Source organism: Gouania willdenowi, chromosome 20, assembly GCF_900634775.1.
Source record: "Gouania willdenowi chromosome 20, fGouWil2.1, whole genome shotgun sequence".
In the NCBI taxonomy this organism is placed as follows: Eukaryota; Metazoa; Chordata; class Actinopteri; order Blenniiformes; family Gobiesocidae; genus Gouania; species Gouania willdenowi.
The window spans coordinates 25,812,460-25,828,475 of NC_041063.1; the positions used below are offsets into that span (position 1 = coordinate 25,812,460).

General features: G+C 35.5%; 1 protein-coding gene across 6 annotated transcripts in view; it reads right to left on the reverse strand.

The window, feature by feature from the left end:
* Positions 1 to 16,016, reverse strand: part of pola1 (polymerase (DNA directed), alpha 1) — a 92,303-nt gene that overhangs the window by 69,831 nt on the left and 6,456 nt on the right. For 3 of the 6 annotated variants that reach the window (XM_028434164.1, XM_028434163.1, XM_028434162.1), the window contains 24 exons: positions 12,864 to 12,960; positions 12,717 to 12,791; positions 11,482 to 11,597; positions 11,303 to 11,365; positions 11,000 to 11,098; positions 10,561 to 10,717; positions 9,174 to 9,312; positions 8,937 to 9,097; positions 7,823 to 7,935; positions 6,200 to 6,313; positions 6,047 to 6,121; positions 5,821 to 5,959; positions 5,594 to 5,748; positions 5,396 to 5,480; positions 4,528 to 4,589; positions 4,038 to 4,127; positions 3,820 to 3,936; positions 2,525 to 2,700; positions 2,311 to 2,440; positions 2,068 to 2,187; positions 729 to 819; positions 521 to 654; positions 291 to 440; positions 83 to 205 (listed from right to left, as the gene is read on the reverse strand). In XM_028434164.1, the coding sequence (XP_028289965.1) occupies positions 83 to 205; positions 291 to 440; positions 521 to 654; positions 729 to 819; positions 2,068 to 2,187; positions 2,311 to 2,440; positions 2,525 to 2,700; positions 3,820 to 3,936; positions 4,038 to 4,127; positions 4,528 to 4,589; positions 5,396 to 5,480; positions 5,594 to 5,748; positions 5,821 to 5,959; positions 6,047 to 6,121; positions 6,200 to 6,313; positions 7,823 to 7,935; positions 8,937 to 9,097; positions 9,174 to 9,312; positions 10,561 to 10,717; positions 11,000 to 11,098; positions 11,303 to 11,365; positions 11,482 to 11,597; positions 12,717 to 12,791; positions 12,864 to 12,906 (2,727 nt within the window). In that variant the 5' untranslated portion in view covers positions 12,907 to 12,960. Of the gene's footprint in view, positions 1 to 82; positions 206 to 290; positions 441 to 520; positions 655 to 728; positions 820 to 2,067; positions 2,188 to 2,310; positions 2,441 to 2,524; positions 2,701 to 3,819; positions 3,937 to 4,037; positions 4,128 to 4,527; positions 4,590 to 5,395; positions 5,481 to 5,593; positions 5,749 to 5,820; positions 5,960 to 6,046; positions 6,122 to 6,199; positions 6,314 to 7,822; positions 7,936 to 8,936; positions 9,098 to 9,173; positions 9,313 to 10,560; positions 10,718 to 10,999; positions 11,099 to 11,302; positions 11,366 to 11,481; positions 11,598 to 12,716; positions 12,792 to 12,863; positions 12,961 to 14,037; positions 14,166 to 15,429; positions 15,571 to 16,016 lie in introns of those variants that run through there. The other 3 variants (XM_028434160.1, XM_028434161.1, XM_028434159.1) reach the window with 2 other exon arrangements.

A 16,016-nucleotide genomic window follows, 5' to 3' on the forward strand; every position in this document is an offset into this window, starting at 1 on the left:
TGAAGAAATGCACTACATAAATAGATGAAAAATACAGATATTTTTACCATTATTAAGTGTTGGAGTGTTGTGTGAGACTCACCTCTCTTCCTTTATGTGTGACCAGAGCAGCGAGTGGTTTGGCGTAGAATCGGCTGTAGCTGAACCCGAGGCAGCCGTACATGCTGTTAGCGGTTAGCTTTAGCGCTTTCTGACGGATGTCGTACTGAGGGAGGAAAAAAGGAGGATGTTACTGAGATTTTATTAATACTTTGTGATAAACAAAAGCCGTCCTGAGTGCGTTTGTGTACCTGCATGTAGAGGTCTGGGTTGATGTCGTGCTGTTTCATCAGCTGCTTCACTTGTTTACGTCTCTCTACCAGCTTACGGATTTCCTTGGGAAGGATTCCCATTTCCAGGCTGGAATCTGGGATCTCTGGAATCTCCTCTTGTTCTTCTTCCTGTTCAATTGTGCAAAGATAGAGGTTAAAACTACTGCCTGACCATCTCATGATGTTATTTGAGGAAGTGGAGGCACCACCTCCTTCTTCTTCTTCTTCTTCTGGGAGTTCTGAGCCTCTCGCTGCACGGTGGTGAAACAAATGTTGAACTCTTGGATGATGGACGGATACAGGCTGTTAAAGTCCAGCAGGAGAACAAACTTATCATAGAAACCTGAGCAAAGAGCAGGAAAAGGATTAATATGACGCTAAAGTCTAAATAAATTTGAGGTTTTCTGATGCTCTCACCAACTTTAGGGTCCAACACCAGACCTCCAGCGTACGCCGCCGTCTTCTTCCTCCTTCCTCTGCCGACGTCGCCGTTATCCTCACCTTCATTCTGACAAAAACGAGCACAAAGCACGGGACCAAATGACGTTTTATATAAGTCATTATATCGTACATGAAAGATAGAAAACAATGTACAAGAATCAAGAGTACTTTTTTTTTTTTTTAGATAGCTGAAATGGGGTGCCACAAGGCTCCATCTTAGGGTCCCTCTCGTTCAATGTTTAAATTAATAACCTTCCAAAGGAGTACATTCTCTTCTGCATCGGAAATTGTTATTAAAAGAGAAAAATTGCAAAAAATTGTTGATTCTGTTAAATATCTAGGTGTCGATGAGGACACAACACTGTCGTTTAAAAAGCATAAATCTAAAATTATCAAAACTGTAACAATTAATTTGTCTTAGTTCAGATTTATTTGGCACCAAATGAGCAGCTAAACTTTTTTATGCATTCAATGATATTTTCACATTTTGCTTGTAGTGTATAGTATCACTATCAGCACGTTATGCAATGCAACCTTTTAGATAAGAAACCTATGTCACATCATTATTGTAATATTGTTAAGAAATGCCAATTATTAATGTTTGAAAATGTCATCCAGTTATCAAATCTTAGTCTAGTGAACAAGATTTTGCCCAACCTGGCACAAAGATAGGGACAAATCTATTGCTTTTGTAATCATAATTGAAATGTAATTGAGTTCAGGTAATTGACTTTGTAATTGTAATTGGGATGAAAACATCACAAAAATTGTCAATTACAATTTCAATAAAACGCAACCCTGTGGAGTGGAGCCATGTTACAGTTCTTTGGTTTACACATGCGTACTTATAATTATTAAAACATGTTTCAGATCTAACCTGTCAATTCTCTGATTTTAACATAAAAAAAAATTAATATTGGCGTATACTGACACAATAAACGATTAGGAAGCCTAACAAGGTAACCAAGAAATTAGAGAAACATATATTAGATGATAAATTATAGATTTTAGTGTATTTTACAGCTGATTTAAGACATGGGTCAAAACTGACCCGTTCTCATTGGAGATGCTAACAGAAAGCTAACACAAGAGAATGTAATTATAATCAACTTTCAAGGGTAAAATAACAATTGCAATAGGAAAAATGCTGGTCAACGTATATGTCATTGAACATGGATAATAGAAGACAATTGAAATTGAAAAATGTAATTAACCCCAACCCTGTTGCTATCACTGGTCTGTGCAATACATTTATTGCGCAATGAGAACGTGAAATAACAAAATTTAAAAAAATAAGTAGCTCTATCAGGATTACCATCTCAGCTTGGGTCCGTTTGAAGGACGGCTTGTCAGGTACGATGTAGTTTTTGTCGTGGAATGCGTGAAGCAACAGGAACTCGTTTCTCTCAGAGCGGCCACCCATCAGGGTACGAGACTGAAGAAGAAGAAGAACAAGAAGAACAAAAGAAGAACAACAAAAAGAACAAGAAGCAGAAACCAAAAGATGATTCTGTTATTATTTTAAGTTCCAGGGATGTAAACATCTTATTAGCGTTACCATAACGTTTCCGGCGATGTTAGTGATCTGCAACGCTAGCGGCAACACATTGAGCTCACACATGATCTGTAGGATCAGCTTTGCATCCATCCAGGTCAACTCCAGCAGGTAGAGCAGGTGAGGAGAGTCACTAACAGACAAAACATGTGACAGTCAGACCGTGTTTACCTTCGGAACAACTCCATTCTTGTTGGTAAAAAAAACTAAAGTTCACCTGTAGAGGTTTTTGATCTCCTCCTGTGGCACCGTGACTCTCTCCATCTTCAACACCTGAGCAGTGAGCTCAGTCAGGTGATAGCTCTTACAGCGAATCAGCTCCTTCGCTGAGATCTCTATATCACACACCAGACGACCACAGGTGGCGCTCTTCTCCGCAAACGCACTGCGACCCTGACCAGAAAGAAAAGGATGAAAATTCAACACCAAGCTTGAATATTATCACCATTAAGAATCCATACAGGGTTTGTTCTTTGGTTATTCCATTTTAAATCACTTATTCCAGTGGTTCTCAACCTCTTTCTTGTCATGACCCCATTTTTATATCACAAATTTCTGGCGACCTCAGAGACTTTCTGTCTGAAATTAGTTTTTTGATCATAATTATACTATGTTACAAATACAGAGTAAAGCCAGGATTAGATTAAAGTGGCTATTTTCAATTTTAATTGCGTAATAATTCCAGCAAGTTCTTTTTGAATAATGTGTTATGGTTTCATTAATTCAGACTTTTTTCCAGGAAATTTACTTTAATCTCCTGACATGTTCCGACTGTCAACTGCCAGTCTTCTTCAAAGGCATCTGCTGATCGTTTTGATGTTTCCTTGACTTCCATGTAGTAATTCCAACAAGTTCTTTTTGTCCTTGACTTCCAAATTATTACGTGGACATCAAGGATCAAAGTGATCAGCAGATGCCTCTGAAGAAGACTAGAAGTTGACAGTTGAAACATGACAGGAGATCAAAGTAGGTTTTCAGAAGAAAAAGTTGTCTGAATAAATAAAATCTGAAATGTGCATTTATTTTTGCTTTGATGTTTCGTTGACCTCCGAGTAGTAATTCCAAAAATGTTATTCAGGCAACTTTTTTCAGGAAATATAAACATTAGTTCACAAAACTGTGTCCAAGAAAGAAGTCATAAAGGCACATCAAAGCAAGACGTGGTTTATATATATACATTTTTTTTTTTATTGCAAGATTAGTTACAAATATTACCATTTGTAATTCCAGTGAGCTAATTTGTCTTCTTTTATATAATATGTTATGGTTTCACCTATTTTTCTGAAATTTACTTTGATCTACTTTGACATCAAAGCGATAGGCAGAACCCTCTGAAGAAGACTGGCAATTGACAGTCGAAACATATCAGATCAAAGTAAAAACGTTGACTGAATAAATGAACACATTATGCCTCAACTACGTCTGTTTTGTTTCTGTTTTAAATCAGGTTGAAACAGAATAATTAAAGAACGAACCACACATGGATTAATGAAGAACATTTTTATCTCTTACCCCTAGTTTTGGCATATTGACCCTCCTGAGGCGTCCCATTTTGGACCAGTGAGGAACTTTGCACACGTTGAGACGCTGCAGGAGAACTTCCAGGTCAAACCCAAAGATGTCATGACCCTAACAACACACACACAAACACAGGAAGACACACATAACACACATCTAAAGTGTAAAACAACACTATGCAATAATAAAAAAAGCTTGTTTTGTTGACATACCACCAGCACGTCGGGGTCAATCTTGTGCATCTTGGCTAAGCAGAAGCCGAGCAGAGTCCGCTCCGTCGCCGCTATTTCCACTTTTCCATTCTAACAAACGATGAAAGACATCATCAGTGCTTGAATATTCTATAACTCAAAGGCCTCGGCAACTAAAAGAATATCTAATCAGTCTTATATTCATTGAAAGGTTAATTAATAGGTCCTTCTTTTATTGCAAGAAAACCGATGGAGGCTAAAAAATTCTCGTCATCACATCATTATATTAATAATAATCTTTAATTATACAGCACTTTTCAAAAACATGATAAATTGAGAAATTAAACACAGGAAATGTGAAGAAAACAGAACATTTGATAATACAGATAAAATATTAAATAAAACCAAGCAAAATTAAAACCATCAGCGAATAGAGAGAAATAAAATGATACTGTAAGAACTAAAATAAGTTACTTAGTAACCATTAGTGTTTTAAAATAAAGACGTTCACCTTTTTCCTCACAGCATCCTTGAAGTCATATGGAAAAATACAGTCAGCAGGTTTACTGACCACTAGAAAACAAAGATGTATTAAGATTCACAGCTTTTATGGTCAATACAACTAGTGGTTCCCAACCTTTTCAGATGTAAATCCTCGTTTTAATCACAAATAAAATGAATTAAAAGTGACTAAAAATGGTGGGAAAGGTGGTGAAATTGGATTTTTAAAAGCCACAGAAATTGGTTAAAAGTTGCAAACTAGAGTGGGCAAAAACCGACAGAAATAGTGGTAAAAAGGGTTCAAAGTGTCAATATCGGCTTAGAAGTGGCAGAAATAGGGGTCGTTGTGCTAAAAAGTAGGAACAATTAGTTTAAACTGGCAAATAATAGCCATGACAAATAGTAAATGTGGTTGAATTGGCAAAAATAAGCATGAAATATGGTGAAAAGAAGTTAAAAGTGACAATATTGCATCAAAATATGCGACATTGGGTGGAGAAAGTGGTGGAAAGGGTTGTGCTGAAAATGTCTAAAAAGTGAAAAAATTGTGCAGAAAAGGCATGGAAATTTGATGAAGAAGTGGCAGAAATGTAGCAAAAATGCATTAAAGGGAGCAAAAATATGGCAAGAAAAAAGATGAAAATAGGTTAAAACATGACAAGTTTAGTGTAGTTGCAGAAAAATTGTAAAAATAGGCAAAAATTAACTCAAATTCGTTAAAAAATATTCTTCATTCCTTGAAGGCATTTGGCATCCCCAAATGGGGTCCTGACGCCAAGGTTGAGAACCACTGGATTAATCAATGTTATAATGTTTAATCCATTACTTTATAAAGGTATTAATTGGCCTGTTTAATGTGCGAGTCCGGCTCCACTCACCACAGAAGTGGGTCTGATACGGTGGCTGAGGAGGAGCTTTGTCCATGTGGAAGCAGTAATGGACGAGTGCAGCGAGGGACACGATCTGTGGGACAAAAACTCTGCTTTAATTCTACGCTCTGTCCATGTTTTCAGGTAAACAAAACCCCACTCGTGGTTGGACTTCTGGGTTTATCAAACAACGCCTGGTGCTCTGACCTCGTTTTGGTGCGTCTTGGGGTTCTGTATGGTCTTGAGGCTGATGGACATGACGGTCAGAGGTGGAGGTGAGAGGTCTTTGATCACTGAGATCAGGTCGCTCTTCACAACGAGAACCTCCACCTTACACCAGCTGAGAGACTGGCTGACGAGCTCTGAGAGGAACATGATAAACACAGATGTTACTCTTGTGTTTTTTATTATCAGAGACCCAGTGCTGTTCTTACGTGGGGTCTTCACGTCCAGCCAACAGGGGCCTTTGATGTTCCTGCTGAGGAGCAAGTGTTCCAAACTGGAGGTGTTGGTTCCAAACACGTGGGAAAAGGTCGCCCCCTTGAGGTCAGACGGCAGCGCAGGAAACTCCGCCTAAGAAAACCCAAAAAACAGAATTAGTGACACTTTTATTACCACATAATTACACACAATTACCAATAAGTGTGTGTTTCTACTCACAGAATATCTGATTTCCAGGTATTCAGACTGACTCGACACGTCAGGGATTTCAAACGCATAATTTTTTTCCACTTTCTGTAAACAGAGATGAAACAAATACAAACAGTAGATTAAAAAAAAAAAAAAGACTTCCTAAATATAACTGGGACTCACCTTGGATTTAAACTTCATGATCTTAAATTTATCAGAAAGTTCACTGAACTCCTGGTAGACGTCCATCATGCCCACTGGGGTGTCCGACACCTCCCCAGTTTTAGGGTTGGTTTTCTGTTGATTATAATATAAACATCAGTATTGCATTCAAAACAGACAATTTTCCCAGAATTTCAACCATTGGATCACAAATCTAATGCACCATGTGACGCTGGAGAAACTTTGTTATACAAGTTATAGTCTAGTTTTAGTCAACTAAATGATATTAAGATTTTACATATAATGTCAATTAAAATAAAATTAAAGATGAAATTACCAAATAGTTGATCAACCTGGGATGACATTCATGTTTGTAAACACACACACATTGTGTGATCGATGCATAAGAAAACATGAGTTCTGATTGGATTCCGTCTTAAACAATGAAATTATTTAGTTTTTAGATGTTGGCAAAAATACTCATTTTTTAATAGTTTTCGTATACATGTATTTACAATTTTTTTTAATTAGCGAGAGTCTATTTAGACAAAATGTCGTCGACGAAAACTATGATGAAAACTTTTAGTCGACAAAATGATCCCAAGCTAGCTTCATATTTTGTGTATGGAGGAGTGAATGAATAGAAACTAGGGATGTAACGATTAATCGTAAGGCAGTTAAAAATCGATTCATAGGTATCACGATTCACATCGATACTGTGAAAACTGAATCGCAGTACTTTTTTTTAAATCAAGGAATGTTGGCGGCGGGCGGAATGTGCTAATACTTTCTTTCTGGCCGCCTTCTACTTTTAAACATGTTCATAAATGATTTAGCACCAAAAAATATCTGTAATAATATGTGAATATCTGTAAAAGTCACGTTTTTCTATTAGCTCTGTCTGCTAGCATAGCATCTCTTCTTCACTGCAAGATATCTGCATGCCAACCGACCACTGGGTTACCAGCGCCCTCTGCTGGTCCAAACAAATATCTGACGTAAATACAATGAAATTAGTCTTTTTTTTTTTTTTTTTTTTTTAAGTCCAATTGTTAAGGCACAAAATACATTTTCAGTTGCACTTTTAAAAAGAACTATTATGTAGTTTTGCATTGTTTACTATAGAACCAGAATTTAAATTAATAGACTTCTTCTTAATTTGTATTATTCCTTTATTTATTTCACTCAAGATTTATTTTGAGTTAAATTGCATCGTTTTGAATAGTTTATCAAGGGATTCTTTTGACAATGAAAAATAAAAGGAAAACAGTATAGTTTTTTTCCTCAAAAAAATAAAGGAATATTTTTCAGTCATCATTTTTCTACATTCCCATTTTGTAAAATAAATCGTGAGAGAATCGTATCGGGAGTTGAGTGAATCACTACATCCCTAATAGAAACCGCATCCATTTTTACATTAAGATTTTAGTTTTAACATGTTTTTCTTTTCTTTTTTTTTTAAACATTTTTTGTTTGATATTGATATACGTGAATAATTATATTAGTTATGTGCTTTGGTTTATGTATATGTGTTATGTTTGTGTCATTTTTCCTGTCCTGCAGTGTGTATTTTTTATGATGTAACGGAAATTAAAAAATTTTAAACAACAAAACAATAGACAATAAAAGTGGAACTTCACGCACATATTCTCGAGGCAGGAGGAACATGGAGCGCTCGATGTTTCTGACAGCAACGCAGCAGCTGACATGAACCTGTGCCGACTCGATCCAGACTTTTCCAAACAGGTACACCACACCTAGGAGAAAACCAACGGCACAATATCTCAATACCATAAATACATTAAAAAAAATTTGTTTTTTTTAGAATAACTAAATGACAGGAACGCGACCGTTGCTCGTGAAACGAAAGTTAAAGTCACGGATAACCTTATTGTTATTAGTTATTATTATATACTGTAATTTCCGGGCTATAAAGCGCACTGTTTTATTGGCCGCATTACAATAATTTTGCAATGTTCTAAGAAAAATCCACACAAATGCCACAGCCTAACATAGGCCGTTCTCTATTGGCTGATGAAGGTGCCCTTCAGACAACTCGGCCAATCAGAACGGGCAGGTAGGAGGGCTGCTGTACTCGTTAGGTTACAGGGAAATGTCCGTGTTTTAACTGATAAGTTTCCTTTACTACATGAAGTCTCCTCCTCACTGCTCCACGTCTACATATCAGTCCATTTACAGCTTTTTATGGTCACTTTTACTGGAACCAGACTGATACACCGCTTCGTCCACTCTTCTTACCGTGAACTACCGCGGAGCGATCACAGCGAGTCGGACTCTGAGTCAGAATACGGACGTGATCACTTCTGAACAAATCCAACGTGGTGATTTCGCAACTTCATGCTGTTATGCTACTATTACAAACTGACTGACTTTTACAGCATCCACGTCGCTGCTGCAGCGGGCATCGTTCTCTCTCTCGGAAAACATTTCTCCGTGTTGTTGCTATGATGAGGCAGTGTGCATCATGGCAAAATGAGTGATCAGAATGATTATGTGCGAGCAAAAACGATTTAATGTTAATTTCATTATTCCACCTGGTCTAATGTGACGGAGCTTTGGTGTGTTTTGTGTCGTGTAAACTGAAAAAGGTCTACAAATAAAGTGCTTAAAAAAAAAGAAAGAAAAAAGTTTAAAGTAGATCGATCAAAAATCATGATAATGGTTAATTTTATGATATTGGTTGAATAATCAAATCACAGATAATCCGATCGTGGGGTTCTTTAGATGGCACATCTACCTGGTTGGTTGTAGGGGTCCTCAAACGCATCGATCCAATAGAAGCGGAACACCTGATCCCCGTCGGGCCCCTCCACCAGTGGGAGCTGACTGGAATCCACCTGGACGTCAACACGAGCGTCACTGACTTCAGCGTCTCCGTGTCCCCACGAGCTGCCTTTTCTGCAGCAACACAACCCAAAATAATATGTAATGAAACTGTAGAGCTGGTTCAGGGACGCTTTGCAGATGAACTCACATGACGAACGGTTCCTCAACCTTCACTGCAACTGCTTCATGTTTCAACTCAGACTTATTTTCGACCACTGGTTTCTCCTCCTGGACATCGACCTCCATCGGTTCGTCAAAGTCCACATCATCACATACAAGGTCGTTCCCTGAGGAAAGAGGAACAGATTATGAACCAATGAATGTGTTGTTAGAGCAGTGGTTCCCAACCTTTTGGGTCACAAGACACAATTTGAGCCTATTTTTGCTTATTTTTACTATGTTTCTGCAACTACACCAAACTTACCACATTTTAACCTATTTTCATCACTTTTTCTTGCCATATTTTTTGCTCCTTTTAATGTATTTTTCTTACATTACTCCCATTTCTGCCACTTCATCATATTTCAATGGCTTTTCTGCACATTTCTGCCACTTTCAAGACATTTTCAGCACTTATAAACCATTTCCACCACTTTTCACCATATTTCATTCACCACTGTTTTTTGCCAATTTACCCACATTCACAATAGACCAGTGGTTCTCAACCTTTTGAAGGTGGTTGAACACAGACGTGAACATTGAAGAACAGTCATGTGGAGACAGGGTCATCTATAAGGGGGAATAAAGGGGAGAGATTTTTGGGGTCCATCCATAAAGTCAGTAAAATGATGGTCCATTGTTCTATGAATCTGTGATAAACACATTTATTTATTCATCTGAATAATATCCACTGTTATCCAGGAATGTTTATTATTATTATAGTCATCTTAAAGATGGAAATCCTTGTTTTAATCACAAATAAAATGGATTAAAAGTGACCAAAAATGGTGGAAAAGGTGGTGAAATGAGATTTTAAAAACCACAGAAATTTGTTAAAAGTAGCAAATTATATTAAAAAAAAGAAGTGGCAGAAATGGGAAAGAAGGGGGTGGGGAGAGGGGTTGGGTACTGTAATAAAAAAAAGTAGGAACAATAGTTTAAACTGGCAAATAATGGGTATGACAATTTGTAAATGTGGTTAAATTGGCAAAAATAAGCATGAAATCTGGTGAAAAGATGTTAAAAGTGACAATAATGGGTCAAAATATGTGACATTAGGTGGAAAAATGGTGGAAAGAATCTCAAAAGGCATTAAAATTTGATGGAAAAGTGTAGCAATAATGTAATGTAGCAAAAGTGCATTAAAAGGAGCAAAAATAGGTTAAAAAAAAGTGATGAAAATAAGTTAAAATATGGAAAGTTTGGTGTAGTTGCAAAAAAATTAAAAATAAGCCAAAATGGGCTCAAATTGTTAAAAAACATTCTTTGTTTCTTGAAGACATCTGGCGACCTCCTCCCAGTGTTTCTTGGCCCCAAAGGTTGAGAACCCCTGGTCTAGACAAGAAGAAAAACAAAAAGCTTTGACGTTTTCTCACCTTCCTCTTCTTTCACGTCCTCTTCTTTGGGCTTGAGTTTCTCTACAGGTGGCAGTGGTGCTGTGGAGGGAGGGGGGCGGACCACAGGCCTGGGGGGGGGCTCTATAGTTGGCGGTTTGATCACCTTAGATTTCAAACCAGGTGCTGAAGGAGATACCTGTAATCAGAGGGAGCAAATCCAGCTTTCCCTATTATTTTAACTCCTTTACACGGTAATCTATAAGATTCTTCTATCAAAGTCGATGTTCCCTCTGTAATTTCATACCTTTCTATACATAATGTGTTTGTTGATTTTGAATTCAGGTGAATCTGTTCATTATGAAATAACTAAAGACTACAAAACATTGGATTTCTCTTACATGGTTAATGGATTAAAAATATGGAATGATTGATCGATTACTAAAAAATATAGGTTTATGGAGTAAATATTGTTGTCTACCTTTGGTATCTGAGGTCTGACAGAGAAAGGATTCAGTGGAGATCCAAGAGACTTCTTTTTCTTCAGCGAGACAGCAGGAGGCATCAGAAGCTTATGTTTCTGGAAATAAGAGTCGACTAGTTAACTACGGTATTTGAATGATTGGTCAAACAGATGTATCCAGAACTGAATTATTGTGAAAAAAAAAAAACATTTTTACCATTTACTTCAAGACAGTCAAATATGCACTAATTAGAGATGAACTTGTACCAATTATAGACAAATGCAAAACTAAAGTTATCTGAGGATTCCCTGGATCCAAACCTCAGCGTGAAGGTCCTGCAGAATGTCTCCCAGCAGGTCGTCTTTAGACAGGTCCACGTCTTTCTGCTCAAAACACAACCAATGGTCATGAAGACTGATGAAGCCCCAAAGCAAAACAGGCACAAGTACACGTGTAAGGAAATATATGGATACTATTGATTAGAAACATAAACACACACCTCCGCTGGCCTCTTCACGCTGCTGTTCATAAACAGGTTCTTGATGGTGTTGGGTTTAGCGACCGCAGGTTTCTTTGTGTGTTTTTTAGAGTCTGCACCTTTGGCTCCTCCTTTTCCTTCAAAATAAAAGCTTAGATTTACGCTGTGATGTAGATGTCATACTAACGTACTACTCACACTAAGTTTGACGTCAAAATGAGTGTGTTCACATTAGATAGTAAGGTATCAAATGTGAGTATGTGAGAAATATCCGGATGTATACAAAGTATGCACGGTGGGCACACTAGTCACACTCAACCGTCCCATGATGCATTGTGAGCGGAACGTAAAATGGTCCTGGGACCAGCTTTAAGCTAAAAATCAAACATTCCCATTTCAAAATAAAAGCATCTCTTTTGCATATAGGGCTTTTGTTTTGAAGTTAAAAGGAAGTTTAGTCAGTAGCACAATGGAGGGTCTCTGAAAACTTCAGAAATGTCGGCATGAAATGTGTGTACGCAAGTTTTATGGACCATATGAGCGCATGTTAATAATCTACTTCAGTCATAGGCAAATGGCGGCCCGGGGTCCACATGTGGCCCTCGGTCTAATTTTATGTGGCCCCCAAAGTAAATGTACAAAATGACAGAAAATTACACAAAACAAGAGCAAGAATACATAAAAAAATATATAAAGAATTACAGCATAGCAAGAAAATACAGTAAAAGATGAGATGAAAACACAAAACACTCCAAATCACACAAAACTACCACAAAAAGACAACAGTAATACACAAAATTACTCCGAAAAATAAACAAAATTACAGAAAATGACAACAAAAGTACACAAAAAAACAAGAAAAACACAAAAAAATGACTCTGCAAACCCACAGTATTAATAAACAAGGAAAACGACAACAGAAATACACACAAAAAAACGCCAACTTACACACAAATACACAATATGACTCCAAAAAACATATTTTACAGGAAAAATACACAAAAGGAGAACAGTAATAGACTAAATGCTCAGTGTGCTTCAGGTTTTTGTTGTTGTAGGTTCCCAATGCATCTTGGGAAACTTGGAAGTATACTTCAGTGGGAACGCTCATCATCCTAGCCATACTAATAGTATATAGTAGACAGTATATACTTATTGAGTTTGTAGTGTGTAGTACGGAGTGTGACATTTAAAATTAATTTGCTGAACAGCCACTGATTCATCTAAAAAACAAACAAAAAAAAAACAGATTTTACCTTTGGTTTCAACCACATCGTCATTCAATTCATCATCAAAGATTTCTCGTCCGTCCTCCACGTATCCGGTTCCATCTGATCAGAGAAAAGACAAAATTAGAAAATAAAGCGTATACAGCAGAAAGAGAAGTATATGACTTTATTGACCGTCATCAATGATCCAATCGTCCTCTTGTCGATCTCGCACCATCTTTGAATATTGGGCCTCGTCCACCTCCTCATATACACCGCTGAACTCCTCCACCTAATATTAGAAATATTAAACATTCAAACAATTACACTTTAGGATAAAACAAAGAAAATTTCTCCCTCATAATAACATACTAAAGAAAAGACAAGTTATCATTATGGTTATGAGACATGTCAAATATACTGATTACAATTGTCATTGTAATCAGTATATTTTTTTAAAAAAATTTAAAAATTTAAAAAAAAAAAAATAGGCAAAATTTAACAGAAAAAAATATTTTATATATTTTTAAATATAAATCAAATAAAAAAAACAAAAAATGAGGATTAATGATGTTATATATAAAATTAAAAACAATATTAGAATATTATATACATATAAGAATGTATAACATTTGCAAAGCGTGAAGTGTTTTTGTTATTTTCTCATCTGGAAATAATAATGTTCCTCCACAGCCGAAATATTACTCAGTCCTCATTGTAAAACCCTGCTTACCGCTTACTTATATATAAATATTTTTTGGACTGTTATCTTGACTTTAATATCTATTATTTATTATATCTATTTTTATTTTTATATCATATATTTTTGGCCTTAATTTTTCCTTTCTGTATTTATATTTAGCTTTGTCGTTTGTTTGCTCTTTGTGTCTTTGGCTGCTGTAGCGTGTGAATTTTCCCACTATGGGATAAAATAAAAGATAATCTAATCTATTAGCTCATTATGTATTTTATTGTGCATATTATCACAGTTTTATTTTTGCAAAAGCAATAACACAAGAATCAATATTACAATAAAATAAAGATTTAATGCAGATGGCTTTCCTCTAAAAAAAATATATATAAATATACATATTTACATATATCACTGCCTACACATACTTTTTGTATTTTTCTACATTACAGTAACAAATAATCAAATTTTCAGCATCCTGTTTTTGATTATAATACACACAAAAAAACATATTATACACTTTCAAAATGGTCAAACAACATAAATATATTTTCTTTTAAATTGCTTGACATTTGTACACTGTTTAATTTCCACTGGTAAACTGCTTCATCTATTTAATATCATTAGTGCTTCATTACAACTAACTGTAAAAAGGAACATAAAACACCATTTAAAAACCTCATATTTGACTTTCTCGCCCTTCTTTGCTTTCTTCAGCTGCTCCAGAGCCGACTTTCTGCCAACTTTCTCCCTCTTTTCCCGTCTGGAGCGAGATTTAGCCAAACTGCAAGCCCCGCCTCCATCATCTGATTACAAAAAAACACATGTTAATAAAACTGAGTTAAGGTTTGTTTCTATATGTATGTCAGCAATATGAGGGAATTAACCAAACTAGAAGCTTTGAGGACATAGAACATATGAGGCACAGATTGTAAAGTTACGCAAGCTGAAAAAAACATTTAGCAACAAACCACGTTTAAAAAAACAAATAAAAATGTATGGGAATTTTTTGTGTTATCTTTGACCAGATTTACAGCAACATTTGTGATATTTACTTTTATCGTAAAAAATGTCAATGTTAAAAATAAATGATAAATATGAAATCTAAATGTTAAATATTATATCTAAACATGAAATCTAAATGTTGAATCGAAATTCTAAATGTTAAATATAAATGTTAACATTTAGACGTTAATGCGATTAAATTTTGTTATTGAATGTTTAATGTTAAATATAAATCCTAAAGTTAAATCTAAATGTTTAATATTAAAGTTACATCTCAATGTAAATGTTAAATATTAAATCTAAATGTTGCATTTAAATCTAAATGGTAAATCTAAATTCTAAATGTTAAATCTAAATGTTAACATTTAGATTGTCAATGCGCTTTAATTTTGGTACTGAATGTTTAATGATAAATTTAAATCTGAAAGTTAAATCTAAATGTTAAATCTACATGTAAATGTTACATTTTAAATCTAAATGGTAAATCTACTTTCTAAATGTTAAATCTAAATGTAAACATTTAGATGTCAATGAGCTTTATTGTTGGTACTTCCGGTGAATTAGCACATTAGCTAAATATTTATTTCCACCCGTGACATTTTACATTTAGATTGGAGGAATGAGCATAAACTCTTCGCCAATTATTAATCTCCTCTTCACAGCAGAAATGTCTCTAGATTTGTTTCATTTATGAAGAAAAAACTTGATAATTTTCAATCTGTTTAATTGTAAATACATTGTTTTGCCCCTTGGTTAATATATTCTATTTTTTGTTTTGTCTATAATCTGTTGTAATGTGAAAGGTGCCTTTTTGTTCGTATTTATACTGATTCAATAAAATAAAAATATTTAAGAGCATCAAACAGTGGTAAACACACAACACAGAAACAGAAAACATTGTAAACACTGAATTTTAGTTTCTTGATCAGAGCTAATGTATTTGTTTACAGACTGGAGCCTGTTAGCAGGTGAGGTATAAACAGCGCTCTAGCTAACTTACTGACTTGCTAGCGCGCTTATTCGCTTAAAATCCGTAAATTCTAAACCTCTCGCTCAGTGACTCACCTCCGTCTGCAGTGGTCATGTCTTTGTCTTCGGTTGATATGGGAGCCATGACTAAAAACGTCCTGTTTTTTGTTATTTTTCTCGCTGACAGCAACAAAAAGTCAACACAGCCTCTCAGTCCGCGCCAAATCTGCTTCCCGGGGAAAGCCGAATAAAAGGAAGTGACGTAGGCTCTCTGGCAGCCAATTAAAAAACGACTCGTTGTTCCTAGATTGTCCACAAGGTGTCAGTGTTGTACACTGTAGATTTATTTACCACGACGAAGTAAACAATGGCTGAAACGGTTCTTTATTCAGTTTCAACAAATTGTGCAAAAAAAAAGAAGAATTTTGAAAACTAACTAATTATTGTCGCAAATATACCATTGCGATAAAAAATAAATATAAATAAAAAAGAAAGAAAGGCACACAAATTCCACTCATTTCTCATTTTTGTTTTGTTTTGTTAATAAACTAGATTTGTTTCATTCTTGAATATCAAATCCCTCAATTACAGCCTTTAGATCAAATCTGACATCGTCATGTTTAACAATAGAGAACAAAATTTTATTGTAAAAATGTATAATACATGTAATTATTACTATTATT